Source organism: Xiphias gladius, chromosome 10 (genome assembly GCF_016859285.1).
Source record: "Xiphias gladius isolate SHS-SW01 ecotype Sanya breed wild chromosome 10, ASM1685928v1, whole genome shotgun sequence".
Taxonomy (NCBI): Eukaryota; Metazoa; Chordata; class Actinopteri; order Istiophoriformes; family Xiphiidae; genus Xiphias; species Xiphias gladius.
The window spans coordinates 15,861,235-15,881,692 of record NC_053409.1 but is presented as its reverse complement, the minus strand read 5'-3'; the positions used below and the strand labels follow the sequence as shown (position 1 = coordinate 15,881,692).

Sequence of the window (20,458 nt, the reverse complement as noted above, 5' to 3'; positions counted from 1 at the left end):
AGTGTTCTGGCCTACAAAACATTAGAAAATAATGGAAAAACATCCCTCAGAGTTTCCCAGAGTCCACAGTGACGTCTTACAATGCCGATTTCTGTCTGACCAACAGTCCAGAACCCAAAGATATTCAGTTTACATTGATATAAAACAGACAAAAGCAGCAAATCCTCACAATGGAGAAGCTGGAGCCAGAGAATGTTTGAAGGTTTTGTTTGGAAAAATGACTTAAAAATGATTAACTGATTTTGCCGATGCATTTTCTCTCGATCGACAAATCGTTTCAGCTCTGTCCTTGATTGTCCATGGATTTTACATCTGTAGCAAAATGTGAACCATGTCCAGCTTTTGCTGACGGAGACACACGCTGGACACCAATATTCAGTATTACAGTTAGCCAGATTTTTGACGTGACTTTTCAGAAGACTTTGAACTGCAATTTAAAACTTTCTGTATTTCTATACTACAGCAAAGATGACATAGCATGCAGTGTCGTGTTTTGTTCTTCTTCTTTTTTTTTTTTTAACCTCACTGTTGTTGGTAAACCTTGAAAATACCAAAGACTGATCAGGTAACACGAAGACAATATATTATTTATTTAAGTGATGAAGCTTTATGACTTTGGTATTTGTCAACAGATACGACCCAACTAACCTGCTCATCATTTGTAAAGCGCAAAAACGTGTGTTTTAAAGACACACACACACTTTTCAGGTTTAAAATACAGAAAAATAAGAGATAAAGAGCCCGTCATGGGTCAGTGCCTGAATAAAATGTGTTTAAATCACTTATGGGATAGTGGGTTCAAAATGGACAGTACATATCATCTCTCCATAGCTTTTTGTATGAATCATACTGATTTTAGAGACAAAAGCCTCATAATGCCTCAGTGCTGACTGTCAGATTGTACCATACATAGACTGAATGAACTGTCTTTATAGGGACATAACCACTGTTTTCTTTAAATGTCTTGACACGCTGTTTTCCACATTTGTATGACACATGATTCGGGGATAGAGCGGTTTTTAAAGGCTATTAATAGCGGAGTCTTGAAGCCGTTCCTCATCCAGGTTAATCCCAAACACACATTCCTTGATGTAAAATGAGCCACAAATGGAAACCTACCCACCCATACATCCATACTCTAACCTGATCCACCAGAAGCACTTTCCACAGAACGAGAGCTGATAATTGGCAAGAGCCTATTTGCATGCTGAACGGCGTGGATATTTATTTAAATTTAATTTCGTTCCCGCACACGGTGCACTGTAGGCTTTTGTGCCAAAGTCATATTAACCCCTTGACTAGTTAATATGCAGTGCACGACGTTGCCCACGCACGATGAATATTCATATTGATGGCGTTTTCGCCGCCGTCCCTCCACCCACCCCTCCCTCCCTCATCCCCGCCGTAAAACGCAACAGCGTGGCGTTATGGAGGCATCCCGGAAGACTCAGCCATTTTCACAGTTGTTCTCCCAAACACAAGCACACACGGTCTGGCTGCTTCTGGTTTCTGTGTCGCTCGCTGCCGCCGGCTCAATGTCAGATAAGACTCAGCTGCCAAGCAGAGACCGAGCTCTGAAGGGAAGGGAGGAGAAAATGGTCGTGGCAGGTAAATAACACACGGCGACAAGTCGGATCCACAATGATGGCGCCGGCACGGGATGGCACCTGGTAAACTGCCGGCGTGCCTGAGCTACGTGTGATAAACGCAAGCGACTGACCTCAGAGCAGTTCACGTGAAAATAATGATAGAAAAATAGCCTCATGCTGTTTCAACAAGTCATATAATAATTGCAATGACAGATGGAATTCAGTAGTCCACTGCTTTTGTTCAGTTGTTATTGAGTTTGAAAACAATTCTTGATTTAAGACAGATGTTTGAATAAGTGAAAGTAGGCTGACATACAGGCAAGAAAATGACAGGACAGTTGCAACAAGGTGAGGGACTTCCTTCGAAACGTCCTTCTTTATTCAAACTCAGATTCAGCATGGCATCGTGCCTTGAAGTCATGTTCTGCACCCTGAGAAAAATGTCTGTTAGTTAGAATTTGAAGTTCTTTTTGGGTGAAATTTGCAGCATTACAGGAAGAAAAAGGATATGGCTTTTTTGGCCACAGGGTTGAACTTTTTAAATGCCTCCACTCTGCAGAAAGCACAGTTAGCAGAAAAGATAAAATATCAGTTTTATAGGTTATAAAGTCCAGGGACAAAACCTTTTTCAAGTGGATGTCCGTGGTTAAAAGTGTCTTGACTTGGGGAGTACTTGACATGAGAAAAATTGAGAATCCATCATGTCTGATGAAGTTTGGTCCGGAGATCAATCCAAGCATGCGGTTTACCTGTCTGTTGGATATGTCCAAGGTGCAGTGATAAGACAAGAGAATCACAATTTCAGTCTGACTGAAATGATAATCGCAGAATATCCCAGAGTCTGTTGTTAGGAGACCACTTTCAGAGAAATTTGAGAAAGCTCAGATGTGTAAAATTAACAAACCTAGTGTTGGTTTACAGTGTATAAATAAAGTACAGTGTGTACAGTATAGTATACTTTAGCATTTTTGAGGTTTTTAAGACTAGAAAACCCACCCTAAGCGAGCATGGAATGAAGTACGACTCTTGATGGACAACTTCCATCTTTTTTGGGTGTTCAGCTAATATATTCTTTGTTGCACTATCTTAGAATATTTAAAAAAGGCCCGAAACTACCAGATTTTATTGCTATGGATCTTGGATAAAGTCTCACATAAACGCATTTGATTCTTGAGAGAATATTTTCACACGGTGTAAGATTACTTCCTTTATCACCAGTGATTCCTACCTTCGCATTTTGGCCCTTGAGAACCTAAACTGACATACTTGACATTATAAACCAAGTATGTCTAAAGTACATTTGCTTTCAGACTTTTTTTAGCCTGTTCGGGGACAGTAATGAAATCTCTGAGTCAACCACAGAATCTGAAGTGGCAGCAAAAACCTATTGGGATGTATGGTAGGATTGTGTTACAAATAGTTGATGATTAAACTGGGATAAAGCAAATCTGTATGGATGAAGTTCTCAGCACGGTCAGAGACATACTGGCACTCACAGAGAATATGACATTTCAGCTAGTATTGCTTTGAAAATGTTTCAGCTGTTGGTGTAGAGTGAAGTTTTATTGTCTTGGATTTTTTTTCAGCGCGTGAAAAGAACAGGTTATACTCTGACTTTTGCTGACCTATTTATAATTTCATTCATTCTTAATTTGTAGCACCCAGTGAGACCTGTCTGTCACATCTCACCCTGTCTTATCCTTTCATTCATCTTTTCATCTTACTACTTTTGGACAGGAGGGCTCGTGGGAGTATGCGACAAAGAAAAAAACACGGTGCGATTTGAGCCTGGTGCTCCCAGTCATCACTTACTCGGGCTTGAGCATACACAAAGTGCATTGTGGGAGCTGAGTGTGAGTTCCATACGAGGAAGCGGTGCCGCAGCGTCCAGGGGCCCATCTGGGCATTATGCGCATGAAGGCTCCGCCCCGTCGTAAGTTCCTGCTCCGTCTGTCGAAGCAGCTCGGAGACACCGCATGGCAGAAATCTGTTCCTCCCCTTTCACCGTGGGGGGCAGCTTAGGTGGGGATGGGGTTGTTCGAGAGTGTGTATGTGTGTGTTGGAATAGCATCTTTCTGTGGATTGCAAGGACTGTCTCCACATATGCCCCGTGCCGTCCCAGCCTTGTGTGTAAATGAGTGCACTCATTTTTCCCCTCTGTACAATGAAAATCACTGATTATGAAAGTTGCTTCAAGCCGATCAGCCTCTTTAAAGAAGCTCCTTCTTCCTTGTTCAGATGTCCCAGTGTCCTCCATTCCCTCCCTCGCTCCAGTGTGTATAATGTACTCTGTGACCTTGGCGAGAATGATCCAGTGGCAGATTGCTACATGGTAGGGGCACAGTAGCTATTATTTTGAGTCAGTGCAGAATAGACTGCCAATATTTCTTCCAAACAGGATGGAGCATGTCAGCTGACCAAAATCAATCTCTGTTACACGCTTCTCTATAACTCTTTAAAGCAGCTTCATGGCGAAGATATATTTCTCTGTTGTTTTGTCATCTCTGGTGTCTCCAGATGCCCTTGCTTTTTTTGCTTTCGCAATGAGATCGGAGGGTAAGAAAAATGTGTAAGTAAGTGGGAGAGCAAGCAAATTAAGTATACAAACAGCAGATAAATAAACAAGAAAGATTTGCTCATGGGCAGTGCTGTGGCTCAGTGATTAGCACTGTTCCTTTAGCAGGAATGCAATGTTTTTGGACCCAACCAGAAATGTGGACTCTGCATGGGTTTCCTTCAGGTGCTCTGGTTTCCATCCCAGCCACTTAGGTGAATTGGAGGCCCTAAACAGTCTACCATGCACCTTGCCCAATGTATGCTGAAGAGAGGAGGCGGTCTGGAAAATGGATGGATTTGTTCTGATATATCTGAAGAGGGAGACTGTAAAGGAAAATATCCTTTTAGTGTGCAGTTTAAAACGAGATGGATTTATACATTTATGCTGCCCAGCAAGACGCCATGCCCTTCTTTCCCCGTCAAACTGGGTTTCCCAATGGGGATAGTCGTCTCAGACTTTTGAACCCCACTGTAGATGTTTGAGCAGGCCCCAACAGAATGTGCCTCCATCTTGCTTGAGGAAGATGACGGAGCCAGTGCTGTAGTAGATAGTCTCCTCCATAGCAGCTGTTTCCGTTGCTAGTATACAGAATGTATGGAATGCATGGACGGCTTGAAAGTTGTACTCTCGAGTCTAGACAGTTTTCCCGCCCTGAACAAAGGCAGTCACAGAACCAAGTTGGGTTAATTGTTTTAAGGCTATAGCAGCATCATTTCCTTAACTTACCTCTTACTGTTCTTAAAAAATGGACCACCTCCCATCAGCTTTGCCACTTTCCTCCCTCCCCTTCTTGCCCCACTCTTCTCGCCCCTACCCATCCTCCCATACAGCAGAGGGTAGTTGGCACCAGTATAAAGCATCAGCCTCCTCCTCCGACAACTCGTGCCTGACTCTCTGCCAACCTGTGTGAAGCTAGAAAGAGGAATAGTGAGAGGGAGGGAAGAGGAAGAGAGAGGGAAAGAGGGAGAATGGATTTTTGGAAGGAAATAAACAGAGCAGCCTGGAAATCGACATTTCCGTCACCAGTTTTGGCATCCAGGGATAGTACCTCTCCCGTGTCTCTGCGCGAGGGGGCAGCAGAAGTTGGACTTCAGTTTTACGGGTGAGAAACACGGGACCATGGGTAGAACCAGAGGGTAACAAAGACTAAATACCCACCGAAACAAGTCAAACTGGATGTTGTTATCCGCTAAGCAACAGATAGATTGTTGTGCCCTTCAAAGAGTGGGCACTGGGTCCGATGTTTTGGTTCTGGTCCAGCCGCCTACAGCCACCAAGCTAAAAGCAACAAAAGGTGACCAAAGTATTCCGATTCAGTCCCGCTGTACTGTATAGCCTGCACTGCGTTTTTCAGATATCCTCGAAAACAAAGGGGCACAAAAGAAATAACGCCCATATATCTTCCAAATTGGAAAAGAAATCCTTTTCATGAATCCTTCCCCCATATTCAGACTGTTTTCTTCTTTTGTGAGCTCAGTCAGTCACCCTCCCTGCTTGTATTTTGTAGTCCTCTGTTCTTTCCTTTGCTGGCGTAGTGAGGCAGCGTAGTGAGGGTATTCAGCCAGTTCTTTCTCAGTGCCTGTGTGTGTTAGGTGGGGTAATTCTGGCAGAATGGGGTGTGGGCACTGGGCTGGCAGGGGGGAATGCTGGGCTAGGCACAGTGAAAGGAGCCAGCCTGGCACCGCCTGGACCTTTGCCAGCTGCTCCATGGGAGAAATAACCATAGCAGAGGTTGGTGTGCAAGCGATTGTGCGGTTGATTGCGTGCTTGTGTGCGTGCGGGGAAGCGCACACGTGTTTGTAAGAGGAGAGTGAGGGATGATGGGAAGGTGGTGTGAGGACGGGAGTGTGAAGTGAAGATGGAGAGAAGCTGAGAGAGACGAGAGGGCGGGGAGTTTTGGATCAGAGTTGGCTTCTATGGACAGTGCTGTGTCGGCGTGTTCTTGGCTATCTTCATTTTTACCTCTCTTTTTTTGTTTGTTTATTTGTTTGCTTGTTTGTTTTCTCTGTGTTTTCTCTTGGATGAAGTGCTTGGTCTTTTTATATAGCGCCCAAAGGCATGGTGGTCTGAAAGCCAAAAGAATCCTTCACTGCATCTCTGCTACCCTCATCTGTTGCTTCTCACTGGCTATTTACTCCTTTTATTGTTTTGGCAGGCTGATCTCTCCTCCTCCCACTCCTCCCCCTCTATCACACACTTGTCTCTCTCTCACTCTCTCATTTTCTCTCTCTCAGTCATTTGGCAACTTCAGTACTGTTTATCGCTGTGGCCAGAAACGAAGGACAAGAGGGTGAGAGCAAGCAGAGGATGGAGACCAAACAAATTCAGAGAAGAAGAATGAAGATTTCTCCTGTCCCCCCCACCACTTTGAGTCAACCCCACAGACGGAGAATATTTAGCCAGTACAGTCACTGACACAGATATACTTTGATTGCAGCTGACTTTGCCCCCGAACGTGACCTGGCAGTGCCAAACAACCTGCTTCTAAAAGACAGAACTGTCGCACAACAGGAGGGCAGGAAGGGGCTGCCTGAAGGCAGCCAGGCCTCTGTGACATTTAAGGAGTCCTTTATGCTTATGCAATCTGTTACTGCACAGAAAAAAACCAAACAGTTTTGCCTAATATCAAAAAGTGCCCTAAAGGTGGCACACCAAGACAGGCATTATCAGCTCAAATGCTGCGGTACTTCTTTTGCTGCCTATATTCTTCAAAACACTTGTTAATCTTTTAGGGTTCCGGTATGACAAACCTGTTTCTTTTCATTGCTTCTGTACCAATTGGCTTTACAGTAATCATTTTAAGTCTGAAATAAACTGCAGGTAGTTGTTGGTGTTTGGCCTGTTGTCACAGTTAGAGATCATCCCGGGCCTATCTAGGAAATGAACTATTATGTCTGTACCAGATTAGAGATTGTTTGTATTCAGGTCAACGTCACACATCTCATCACTGAGCGGCCACAGAGCAATCACACATTGAACTTAGAGCAAGCATCCATTATTGGTATGTGCCTAAGCTCTTAGTGTACCGTGTGCCCTGTTTATCTGTAGACTAATATTAGTGGTTGCAGTACAAACCAGCCTTGCTTAGTGGAGATTTGCACACTAAGTCACCTCAGTCTTCTTAAACCCTAATCCTCCTCACACATCTGTGGGCTACACACACACACACACACACACACACACACACACACACACACACACACACGCATACTTCCTTTTTAGCGCTCTAATTCCACGCACCACAGTTGGCAGGAGAGTGCCACCCCCCTGCCACCTCTCAGCACTCCAGTTTGTTTTACTTATTGGATATTTTTAACATGGCGAAGATTAGGATAGCATTGGGTCCACTTGCGAGGCCCTACCCTCCTTGTACAGTTATACAAGTGTGTGCTCCCTAGACCGGTCATCATCAGCCCACTTTGTGGATACCTGATGGTGCCAAGCCTAGCACTTAATACGCTGACATTCAAAGACATACACTAGAGTAAAGAGGGAGATCAGAAAATAACGGTGTTTAATTGTGGGTATTTAGGAGAGGACAGCAGGGATAGAATGGCGGTCAAAGCCGTGTAATCTCTTAAATGTCTTCCAGCACAGAAGCCTCTCACTCTGATCCGGTGGCCTGGGTCAGTCTGTAACAAAGTGCAGACCTCTGTGGCCAGTTGAAGCAGCTAATGGGCCTCTTAACTTGCAGACTGTAATTTGTATTGTTGAAACACTGTTATGATCTGATGCCATATTTGCACACTGTGTCCCCTCACAGACAAGCATGCAGTCAGTGGGAATCCCACTTTGGAGCCTTTTCCAGAAGGCATGGAGACCATCATGTTTGGTGAGACCAAACAATCACACATTTTCTAAATAGAAATAACCCAGTATGAAATCCTCAGTTACTAAACATTTTGGTAAAATGAAGGCCTCTTCGTGGATGTTATCAGAGCAAAGGAGCACTAATACTGTGTGTGTGTGTGTGTGTTTGTGTGTGTGTGTGTGTGTGTGTGTGTTTGCATGCTGTCTTCATCTCCAGGTATGGGCTGTTTCTGGGGAGCAGAGAGACTTTTCTGGCGGCTTCCAGGGGTCTTCTCGACACAAGTGGGCTACGCTGGTGGCTTTACAACCAACCCCACCTACCACGAGGTCTGCTCAGGTACTATGCTTTGCACATTTTTGTGTATTTACACTTTGATTTATATGAACTAATCATGCAGCTTTCCTGTGAGGAGGTGAAGGGGGTTGACAGGACATTTCTCTGTAAGATCAGTCAAGGTTCAAGAGACCAAAAAATGCAAAGGAAAAAGATAAAGAAATAGAGTCAGAAAGGGTCTTTTAAGTACAGCGCTCTCATCCTCTTGCCTCCTTCCCTTCATCTGCAGTCAACTACTCAGAATGTACTGCTCCAGATGGGCTGCACCCCCCGTCCCCACCCCCCCATGACCTACTTGTAAGGATTGGGCTCTGTACTGTGCTGTACTGCGGCGTTTTTGCCAACAGAGGTTTACTGTGTATGAAGCGCCATGAATGGGCTTCTTTCCCTTAGACTATGATTTGGTGTTTGAATTCTGTATATTTTCTCCCAGAGACAGTGAAAATGTTTGGCTACCTGTCCGTGTCTCTGAATTTGTTTCTTTCCGTTTACCTCATCATGAGATTCAGATAGATCATGTAGGGTGTTGATATATAATTCAAATGAAGATGTCTAGGCTCTGTCTTACCCTGTGTGGCTCTCTTGTGTTTTAGAAGTCATGAGCTGTTAGTTTGGGGCTGCTCCATTTTTGGGGGCACATCATTGCAGGCAGACATGGAGTCTAGGTGCAGGCACAGCATGGGGGACATGGAGAGGAGGGAAAAGATGCTTTGGGCTTGGCTGGCAGACTTTCTGAGCAAAGTCCTTCAAGGGATTGTATGTTTCCTATCCTCCTCCCAGTCTCTCTTTCTGTCAGCTCCCCAGCAACAAGATGGTCAGGATGGAGATGGAGACAGACAGAGAAAGAGGGATTAGGAGCTGCAGCAAACAAGGGAATGGTAAAATAAACTTTTGAGAGGAAAGAAAATTTGAGGAAAAAAGTGTGAGAACGAATGGTTGCCTGTCCATCGGCTGAGAGAGTGCAGGCGTCGCTCCAGTGGCCATGACGGAGCGGAACACTGCAACGGCATGAGACCAAAGAGCTGTCAACACAGCCAGGGCAGGACAGACAGACAGACAGACAGAAAAGAAGGGGCTGATGGAACTGTCAGCAGAGCCAGGGGAGGATGGAAGGAGAGGCAGATTGGTGGATGGTCTGACAGACAGAAATAAGAGAGGTTGAGGTGCAGTCAGGTCTGTCTTGGGAGGACAGACAATACAGACAGCTGAGAGGTGGAGAGAGGAAGATGTTATTATCAATATGCATATTTTTTCTCAACTAATTCACAGTACAGTCTATTTTGCAGTACAGAATCAGGAGTTGACTCCGTCACCTTTTGTGCTTTAGCTCCTCATTGCTGCATGGAATTAATCCAACAAGTCCTCAAAGCATAACAACAAAATATGTTGCTGATGTTGGCAGCATCTTTCAAATAAACTGGGTTATTGTTTCAAAAATGACTCATAGCAGTGTTTTCTGCTCTGCCAAAGTCTAGGCAACTAACTACTGGTGAAGGCCAGGGAAAGGTTGTGGTCATGCTTAAAGGAAAGAAGCCAGCATTGCCTGTCGCTACAAGACGATACATAAACTACGGTTTCCTTGAGTCACATGTTTTCTTTACCAGGCTAGCCACTTGAACCTCCTCCCAGAGAAGTTTTGCCATGGTATAACCATGCCACACTACTTCAGTCCTTGTTTCTTAACCTGGATTAATACTTGACACAAAGGGTTAATGTGAGTCCTGCTGTAGATACGTATGGCACAGGTTTTGATTTATAGTTGGATTTCACTCACTGATATTACACTGAACTGGTGTATCATACACCAGATTGAGAAGATGAGATGATTGAGCCTCATTGTGCTTTAATCATACTCCCCAAAGTGACTGTGTCTATGGGTGTATTCCATGCGGTTGGTGTGTTTACATTGTTTCTGTCACTATGATAGACACCAGTGATAGTGGTGAGCCTAAGCTTTTGCAGTGTAAATTGTGTGTGTCTCTGAAGTGGAGAAAATAACTGTGCCTTTTTAACATGCTTGATGTTGTTTTCGATCTCATCCCTCACTACCGGCATTGGAAACTTGTTGTAGAAAACACACGCCAGTCACAGATCATACAGTCCCCACATTTTATCTCTGTTGCCTCTGGTTACATTTTTGACGAGTCGTATTTCAGTTACAGAGTAGCTTCAGAGCCTACACATGTAGTTGTCATAGGTACGTCGTAACCCCTTAACACAGAAGTATGAATCCAGCTTTAGAGATGGCAAGAATTACCTCAAGTGTTGCTTGTCAGGAAAATGTTAACACAAGTCATTAAGTATCGGAAGTGTCGAGTAGTGCTGTTTTTCAGCTGTGGACATTCTTGTATTATCTGTCTAGTCTATTGCTAGTGAAGCCAGGTTTATCTAACATCAACATATTGGGAAGTATGAGAAACCTAACTTCATGAAGTCACCTACTACTGTTTTCAACAGCAGGGAACAATTCAATAAAAAGGGGCAGCAGGGTGGCAATTTGATTTGGAAGGCTGTCATCACCCAGAAGGCCATTCACCCTGTTGAAGTGTCCTTCAGCAAAATATTGAATCTCCAGCAGGTGTAGTGGTGCTGGTCTGCATCACTTCTCAACCTTTCACCCCCTTCAGATGGAACAAGCATGGAAAAGTCTTTGAGCATATTCACCTTTTTTGTATGCACATGTGTATGCAAATAATAATTAAAAAAAACACTGATAACATGTCCTTATATGTTGCCATTATAAAGAAAAAATGTGAACGGCTCCAGCGGAGCCCGACTGTTGTATATGTATAAAAGTGTGCCCGTTCTTGATTTAGGTAGCAACCGTTTAAACAGGTGAAGTCTTCCATGAACATTTGGCACAAGATGATCCTTTGAGCTTGCTGAGTGTCATTTTGAGACAAAAAGTGGGTCTAAGGCCAGATGCATGAATTTGGCAGGCTTTCTCCTATTGTCTGCAATGCACCTGATGCATCTATCCATGTGTGCATTCTTGTTTGTGTGCGTATACCGTATGTGTGTGTACACCTGCGCATATTGTCTGTGTATTGTGTGAACAAGAGAAGGGGACTTCTAACTATTGATACTATCCTAAGCTAACACCTCTGTATTTACATTTAGCAAAGCTATGTTGGGATGAGGTGTGTGAGTATACCCTTTCTGCCGTGAGTGTGTCTGTATCTGTGTGCATGCATCTGCATGTGATACCCAAAGCAGCCCCCACTTTGAGAATGCCTGCAGGATGCTTGTTGAAGCTTTGGGGTCCTGGCAGCTGTAGACAGGAGTGTGTGTGTGTGTGTGTGTGTGTGTGTGCGCGTGCTTTTGGCAACCTCCACCATAAGCTGCAACCTTTACTCTGCCCTCTCTCTCCCTCTTTCTCTCTCTATCTGCACCTCTCTCTTTCACTCTCTCCCCATCTCTCCCATTGTGCCATAAGCAATAACATAGCTCTGCGTGGATTCAACCTGAATATCTTCTACCCGTGGCACATGCTCTCAATGACTTGTACACCCAACACATTAGCATGCTATTCATGAAAAAATTTCCATACAGGCTTCATTATGTTGATTTTGTTGTTAGTCAGTTGTTTTGGCCGGCATTTGTGAGTGAAATTTAGGGAGGAAAAGTGGAATGAGGAGGAGGGAGAGATGCGTCAAGCAGAAATCATAAGCAAAAAAGCATCATACAACTTGATTTTGATCAATGTAAGTTCTTGTTTCTCCTTCAGGTCTGACAGGTCACACTGAGGTGGTGAGGGTGGTCTTCTCCCCTAAAGACATCAGCCTTGAGGAACTGCTTAAACGCTTTTGGGAGAGCCACGATCCTACACAAGGTAGCAACACATACACGCATACACAAACACTCAGGCAAAACCATACGTTGCCCTCAAATAAGACCTGTCCCAAGGGACACAGGGTGTATTAGAGCAGAAGGAGGATGCCCAGACGTGTGCCTGTGCCTGCATGTGTGCTGGGGTGGTTGTGGTGGTGTCGGAGGGAGGGGGGGGTCTCGTGGGTGTAAGTCAACGCCAGACAGTGTTAATGTGTCTGAGATCCAGCCATCCATGGAGAGACATGAGTGTGGTGCGTGTTCAAGCCCCAACTGCATAAAACCCTCTCTGTGTTAGAGCATGTGCGTGGCATGTACTTTGTTCAATGTGAGTCAGCTGAGGAATCTTTTCCTTTTGTTGTTCAAGTCATGTGTGGGTTTCCGACGGATTCACTGATTATAAAAAAAAAAATTTGTTCTTTTACGGGTCAAATAATGTCTGCGAGTTTTTGTTTTATTGTGCTCTCTGCATTTTCTAGGTGGGTTTATTACCTTGACGAAAATTCTGAAGATGTCAATCAGAGGAAACTGGTAAATTAAAAAAAAAAAAAAAGCTGTGATGGTTTAACATTTCATCTACTTAAGTCAAATGCTTTTTTTTTGGTATTCCTACACTACATATTTACAATGTGCTGCATATGTTTAACTTCATACCACTTGAATCCTGATCTCCTCACCTTTCCTCTTTTAATGGCACACATGCCTTCCCTACCCATCTGCCCCCCCCACTGTTGACAAGAACCCCAACCCCCCAAACCCATCTCTCCATTTCTTCAAGTCTCTTACTCTCTTGTTTTCTCTGCTCAATGGAGGAAGTGATGTAAGAACATTAATGCACTGGGAGGGCACGCGGAGGGTGTGTGTGTGTGCATGTATGTGTAAGAGAGTAAGGACAGGCAAAGAGGTACTCTGCTCACTCATACTGAATGCAGGGAGGGGCATGACAAGTTGGGAAGAGATGGTTCAAAGACTCATAGGCCGGACCTTCAGCTTTAAAAAAGGCTCACACACACACACACATATTGCCGTTGCCCACGTCAGTTCTGTCATCTCTTATACATCTGTCATGAATGCGCTCTCATATACCGTGTCGTGTATTCGGTAAGTGCATCTTTCACAACGACCCAGCTAAATATATCAGCCATTCTTCATATTTCGCTTCATCTTTTCAGCCAGAAGTGGGTTTACTGCAGGAGGCAGTGGAAGGAGACTATTGATCATCTGAGAACCACAAGAATTCCGATCAGAGGAGATTCTTCTCCTGTTCTCCGTAGCCAAGGGCAGAGACACATCTTACTACGGGCAAAGGCACAGGCAGAGTCGAACTGACACGCCACGGGGCAATGGCAGTGAGGCCAAAAGAGTAGTCATGCATTTCCCCTGACTCACTGCCTTGTCTCATCTCATGTTTTATTAATAGCGTGCAGCTTATTGTCTATGCACTCCGCTAGTTGGATTATTTATTTATTTATTTATTTATTTATTGTCACAGTTAAGACCAGGTGCCATATTTCAGGCCGCAAACTCAAAAGTACATTTTTATGTGGGGGTGTTACTCCCTGCCGCTTCTCTCTTCTCCAAGTCTGGGTTCTTGTGCAGCAGAAATTCCTCTGATTTGACAAATGTGGCGTGGAGAGGTGGAAAGGGGCCCGCTGGCTGTGCCTTCACGCATGCTTAAGCTCCAATTTATTCTGTCCACCTTAGAGCTGGGCTTAAAAGAGAATGGAAGAGTTAAGGAAGTTCGCTCTTTTTCCTTTTTACCACACAGATTCACGAGAGATCATCGTATATGGAGACGAGCCCAGGAACATTATAAATTCCGTTTTCTCCTGACACACATCAACATAGAGCCTGCCCTGCTTTATATATACACTATGGTGGATTGCCTGTAGAACTATGATGTGTAGATACATATTCAGTGGCATGCAATACTTCCTCTTAATTTGTGTATGTAGGTGTGTATCTGCGTGTGTGTGCGCCTGGTGTGTGTGTGCGCCTGGTGTGTGTGTGTGCGTGTGTGTGTGTGTGTGTGTGTGTGTGTGTGTGTGTGTATGCGCCTGGTGTGTGTGTGTGTGTGTGTGTGTGTGTGTGTGTGTGTGTGTGTGTGTGTGTGTGTGTGTGTGTGTGTGTGTGTGTGTGTGTGTGTGTGTGTGTGTGTGTGTGTGTGTGTGCGCGTGCGCGTGTGTGTGTGTGTGTGTGTTTTGAGATCTGTGCCTGACTGCTTTGCCTCAGTTCAAAAGGGTTTAGTCCCGACAACGTGATGTCGGGCTGCGTCAGTTCAACCAATCCCGGCCTGGATAGCAACATTAGCAGCCAATCAGAAACTCCCAGCAGCCTTTGCTGTGTGCCCTCTTTCCATATTCAGCAACGCTAGTCTCAATCTGCCGGCTTCCCTGGGATGTTGCATAAAGACCCCCCATTCAACACGCTCCGATATTACAAGTTTCTTATGACTGCATTATGACAACTCTTCAGTAACATACCTTCTCATGTGAGTGTATGGAAACACTCAAGCACAGACGAACTCTCCACAGTCAAAGCGACATCCGCATGGCGGAGGGTGGCAGTAGTTCTGTTTCATCATGATGGCTCGAAACACGATTTGATGTGTTTAGAATGATCACTGTTGAGATGCAAACACATTGTGCTGTTCTTTCACACACTGCAGATCAATTGCGCACACATTTTCATACGCAAGCATACTGTTCGCTTCACATTATGCACAAGTGCTCATTATGCCTACTCATAGACAGCTTTACTCCATTTGTGCATGCATGCGAATAGGCATCAAACACACACACACAGACACGTACTGTACATGTGTGTGTGTGTGTCGCGTGCTGCACCAGTGGTGTGTCAGTTTGTTCACTGAATACTTCCTTACAGTCCGTAGAAGTCCGTAGGCCCCATTTCACTCCCTGTATCTCCTGTCCCCTTAGCTGCCAGTGGAGGATGGAAGCACCTTATGTAACCACTTCTTTACCCTGCCAACCTGACAACTCGCCCCTTTTTTTCTCTACTCCTCCCATGGTCACCCGACTGCTTTTTTTTTTTTGGTCTTTAACCTATTCTAAGATAAGGTGACCTCCGTTCCTCTTCTCCCATTTTTAAGTGATTTCTTATGCTTCCTTTTTTTCCATTCTTCATTTCTTTCCCCCATTTACTCTCCAAATGCCCCCCCCCATCTCATCTGTCTCACCTGCACCCCCCACCCCTGTCCCCTTTGCATGAGCGGGTGAGTGAGTGAGCAAACAGCCTGGAGCCCCCCAGCACATCCGCACAACAGCTCAGAGAGTCGACCGCTGCCCGAGGCCATCCGCTCATTGCACAGACACACTCGCATCCACTCACTACTCTTTTATCTCTTAGTCACTACACCCCCCCCCACACACACACACACACACACACACACACCAGAGCTCTTCCTCCACCACCACCACCCCCCGCCGCCCTTCATCTTAACAACCGAGGCTTTTCCCCCTCCTCTTTGTTTCCTCCTCATTTCTTTTCCTCTCCTTTGCTTCCTCTTCCCTTGTTCCCTCCACCCTCTCTATTTTTTGAGGGCATTCAGTATTTATGGTGTTGGCTGCTGATGCTGCGTCAGTGAACAGGCATCACGGTTATAATCCGATAGCCACAAAAATACAAATGCACAGCTAAGATGGCCGATGCGCCTGTCCTCATTTGATAAGGTCTCCACGTACGTGTACGCTCGTAATGATGCAGATGTTGCTGGAGTCACGGTAGAAAAGAGGTATATTACAGGTCTATTAAACAGGTAAGTGCTATTTGAAAATCAGGTCTGGTGGCCATTTTTATTCATTCGAGATTTTCTTTTTTCTTTATTTTTGTAAGATGCATTGAGTAGTCACTGCCTAGGAGATATATAGCTTATGACATAGAATTTAAAAATGGCTTATCACATATCAGCAGTCATCGATCTGCTAAGTCACGCTGGTGACAGTTACTTTCTGACAATTGAAATGAGCATGAATATTCCATTTATATAAGTTCTTCACCCCAGCTGTCTGCGACACACGCCAATTCCCTTTCGGGGTATCCCCATGTCCCCCCTGTGTCACCACATCCCTTAATTTAGGTACCCCCCCTGCCATCTAAAGTCAAACCTCACAGGAGCTGACCTTGACCCCTCACCTGTGACCTCTGCCACCCCCACACTTCTAACCCAACCCCTTCTGTCTCCCCTGGTTGGCTGAGAATGGCGTGCTCATTACCAAGTGTCATTTATTACACCCTCACACACACTGACAGCCCTAATTTATGGAGATTGCAGCACGTGCGCACAGCGTGGGGGTGGAGATGTGCGTTTCCATTTGATTGTGTCAAAGTTGTTTTATAACTTAAGTCTTCTTGTGTTTTTAAGACACATTTTTATCATTTTTTTGTGCAGTCGTTCAACTTGCATGGAAATAAATACTCACACACATTAGAACTGAGACAATATGTGAGAAATAAAATGGAAATAAGAGGAGGAGAAAGAAGTACTGATAAGGAAGAAATGGCAAAAACAAATATTCTTACAACTTCAAAAGATAAAAAACATTAGATCTCAACCATAGCTTCAGTTGTTAGAGACCTCGACATCACTGTTGTTTATAATAATGACTTATAAAACATCTACTAATGCAACACACAGACACACACGTGCACACAACACTAAAACATTAGCAGCCTTAATTTCAAGTTATCAAGACTGACAGTCGAGTGTTGAGAAACTGAGTTGACATTACTCAAAATCAGATGAACTGTACTAAAAATTTTTGCTCCAAAATAAGAAAACTGTGCAGCATTTGAAAAAATCTATATTTTCTTACAAATATATTGCCTGCAGGGAAGTGAAACTGACTCTGGACTTCAATGTAAACAGCAAATTGAAGAAGTTAAATTTGAAGCGATGTTCAGTGGATAGTATTCCTGTTTACCTTATTTTGAAATAGTTATTTTAAAATAAAGTAAATAGAAATATCTTAATTTGATCAAAATGAAGCTCTCTGTTCCCAAAGCTGCGTGTTAGTTGTGAGAGTGATCGAAGGCTACGATAGAAATGCTCTGCATATATTTGCAGCATTTGCTGGGACTGCTGACCTGAACGCTGTCTAATGTGGCCTGGCCTGATATCACAGATTTAAATATGAGGAATTCAACTTATGCTGTCATCCATACTGATTTGAGTACAATAGTAGATCAAGCTCTACTACGATTTAGATGCAGCTAAAAATAAACAGTACGAGGGCCAGAGTCACAGTGCTCTGACAACATGCCCGGAACCATGAAGTGATCATGTTAGATAGCACTGCTCCAGTGGAGAAAATAAAATTGAAGCCAAGGAGAGAAATAAAACAGATTTTTGAAAGAGATGACAATAGTTACTGCAGTGATCTACATGATGTCCATGTACACCTTGGAGTCATATACGCACACATGCACGGAGCTATTGCTGAGGCACACACAGTTGCACTGTTGGTTTGAGGTTGCCTCGGTATGTGTAATGTCACCATCTGACAGCCAGCCGAGCATCACCTTCTCTCTCTCTCTCTCTCTCTCTCTACACATATGTATATATTTATATATATATATATATATATATATATATATATATATACACACACATACATATACAGTGTGTGTGTGTGTGTTCATTTGTTTGCACGTGCAGGCGTGTGTATGTGTGTATCCGCTGGGGATGCTCTCACCATCCCAACTCCGTACTCTGCCTCTGTCTCCAGCCCATCAGGAGCGGCTTACATAAGAACAGGGCAAAAATAGCAGCTGAGAGAGGAGAGGAAGAGAGGGCTCTGCTGGCACGCACACAGTCGTAACGGGACCGCGGGGCACAGCACAACCCTGAGTACTATCACGCACGCACGCGCACACACACACACACACACAGACACACACACAGAGGGAAGACAGCAGTTATCAGGCATTAGACGTTTTTTTTTTTTTTTTACTCATAGCTTACTTTTCTGACGGCATAGTAGCAATGACGATAGAGAGTTAGACTTCTCCAGCGTAAAAAAACACTAAATAATCCTTGTTGATGTTTCAGCATGTGCAAAAGGCAGGGTTATGCCTGTCTCTCTAGACCTGAAGTGAATGACAGTGAAGGGAGTTTGAGGTAGGGGGTAGGAATAAAGAGGTAAAAGAGGGGAAGAAAAACTACATTAGATTGTTCATTAGTGCTCACGCTGCTGCGGTCTAATTGGTACGCATTGCCAAGTGCAGTAATTCCGAATTCACTTCAAATGTTTTCCCTCCACACTCAGAAAGAAGCAAAAAGTAACTAATTATGCAGAAACATTTCTTAATTGCAGACACTGACAATAGCTTGACTGCTGAAATGTTTATTCTTTCGTCTCTTAATTAAAAGATTTTTTTTTGCCTCATTTGCAATCTTTTCTTGTTTTACATCAATTTGAGTGCTGACTGCCCTTCAGAAATACAGAGGGAGTGAGAGAGCTGACGCAGATAGACTGGAAGGAGAGAGGTACATAAAGAGGTGGAGAGGTTAGGCTAATCTCAGCTCTTACAGCTGTTAACAGATGAAGGATGGATGTGTAAAAGACACCTGGGGAGAATAAGCCAGGGTGAGGCCATCGGTTCCATAGAGGGGCTTGACAGAAAGGGACACATTAAAAGTGCGACAGGCATCGGTACAGTGCCCTCGCTCTTTGCCCACCTTTAATTTCTTCCTCTGTCTCTTTCGTCTTTCCTCCCTCCTTTCCAGCTTTTCATAGCAGCCAACATCTCATTTAATCTGATTACCTTCTTAGTATTTCATCTCCCTTTTTTTTGCGTGAAACTGAAAATCACAAGTCTGGCTGTGTGCTGTACGTGCCCACCCCTTCCTTCACCACCCTTCAAGCACAAAAACATACATGGGCATGGGGTAGATAGAGGAAGGGATGGATGTTGGAAGGAAATCAGTGAGGGGGAATAAGGAAAGAGCCAGAGAAGTAAAGTGAACGTGTACAAATTGCGGAAAGGAGGAGGGAAGGTGAAGTTGGAAGTGGGAGAAAAAGCAGGCTTTTATCCCCAACAGCCAGCAGGACCGCGCTGGGTGGAGTCTTTTTTTTTTTCATGCAAGAGTGGAAGAGATTTTACAGAGTTACAAGAAATCTCAGCGGGATTAAACACAAGCCCAAACGTGGTGGTTGTAGGGTGGTAGGGTATCTCTGAGGGACTCACTCAGAGATACCCTACCACTTCGTCTTATTTTGGTTTCCATTTGTGTTGAAGGGGCTACTTTTGATTTTTCTGATTTAAGTGGGGGGCAATTAATACATATTTTTTGCGTTTTGTGGGTGTTAGGTCAGTGACCCCGAGAGGCGGTGTGTGTATGCGTTTGCATGTGTGACCCGTAGCCCCTCCTCTTCTGTCCACCCCCCATTACCCTCTGCTTTCAGAGGCAAGGCTCTCATGCATAATGCAGAGCGAGAACAGGGAGGCTCTCATTAATAATTACTGCCGCCTTTGATGGATGGAGAAAATAACGAAGGGGGCTGTTAAAAATGGAGAGAGTGAGAGAGAGATGGAGGCGGGAGGAGAGTTTTTTTTGGGTGGTATTTGTTGCTGTTGTAGTTCTTTGAGGACTGAATGCTTACGGGGATGGATTTGGAGTCAGTATAATCAAAAGCTAGGCTGATGTTTTGGATGGTGTTAATATTTTGATTAGGAAGTAATTCCTCTTCTGATGGTGGAGGGAGCTCTGAAGATCAGATGAATCTTAATTGTCTTTGGTTAGAAGCAGCTATTTCCAATCAAGGGTTTTTTGTATTCTGGCTTTTCTGATATTCCATATCTCATAGCATTTCTTTGAGATGAAAAGCCTTACTTTTTTTACATATTAAAGATGTACCTCTTTTGCAGGGTAGAAGATGAATACCTTGTTATGCTTTAATCAGATTACAGCAGTCAAACCATTAGTTTGATGATAAATGACAAGGTGCCTTCTTATAATTATAATGCATATTTTGTCTATGCATAATCTTGCACATGTATATGTAAGTGTAGTTGTGTGTGTGTGTGTGTGTGTGTGTGTGTGTGTGTGTGTGTGTGTGTGTGTGTGTGTGTGTGTGTGTGTGTGTGTGTGTGTGTGTGGCTGGGATGGTCAGAACCTCAGGGTCAGCAGGGAAGGTCAGAGGGAAAAGCAAAGCTACAAGACCCCCGCCAGCCAGCCAATCAGAGTAAATGCTCTGGTGGGCAGCCAATGGTAGGGTGGCTTGGTGACCTTTGACGGCCACCATTAGCCTCGTCACTGAATAACATCACTGGGGGCAAGATGGCCGACATCCAGCACTGCAGAGATGGAGAGAAAGA

The 20,458-nt window shown here is 44.3% G+C and overlaps 1 protein-coding gene across 1 annotated transcript in view; it reads left to right on the top strand.

The window, feature by feature from the left end:
* The first annotated feature begins 1,388 nt into the window (after positions 1–1,388).
* The window catches only part of si:ch1073-358c10.1 (peptide methionine sulfoxide reductase MsrA 1), a 33,199-nt gene continuing 14,129 nt past the window's right edge, over positions 1,389–20,458 (top strand). Inside the window, exons 1-4 of the mRNA XM_040136363.1 lie at positions 1,389–1,608; positions 7,910–7,978; positions 8,174–8,293; positions 12,018–12,122. Of these exons, the coding sequence (XP_039992297.1) occupies positions 1,428–1,608; positions 7,910–7,978; positions 8,174–8,293; positions 12,018–12,122 (475 nt within the window). The 5' untranslated portion in view covers positions 1,389–1,427. The remainder of the gene's footprint in view (positions 1,609–7,909; positions 7,979–8,173; positions 8,294–12,017; positions 12,123–20,458) is intronic.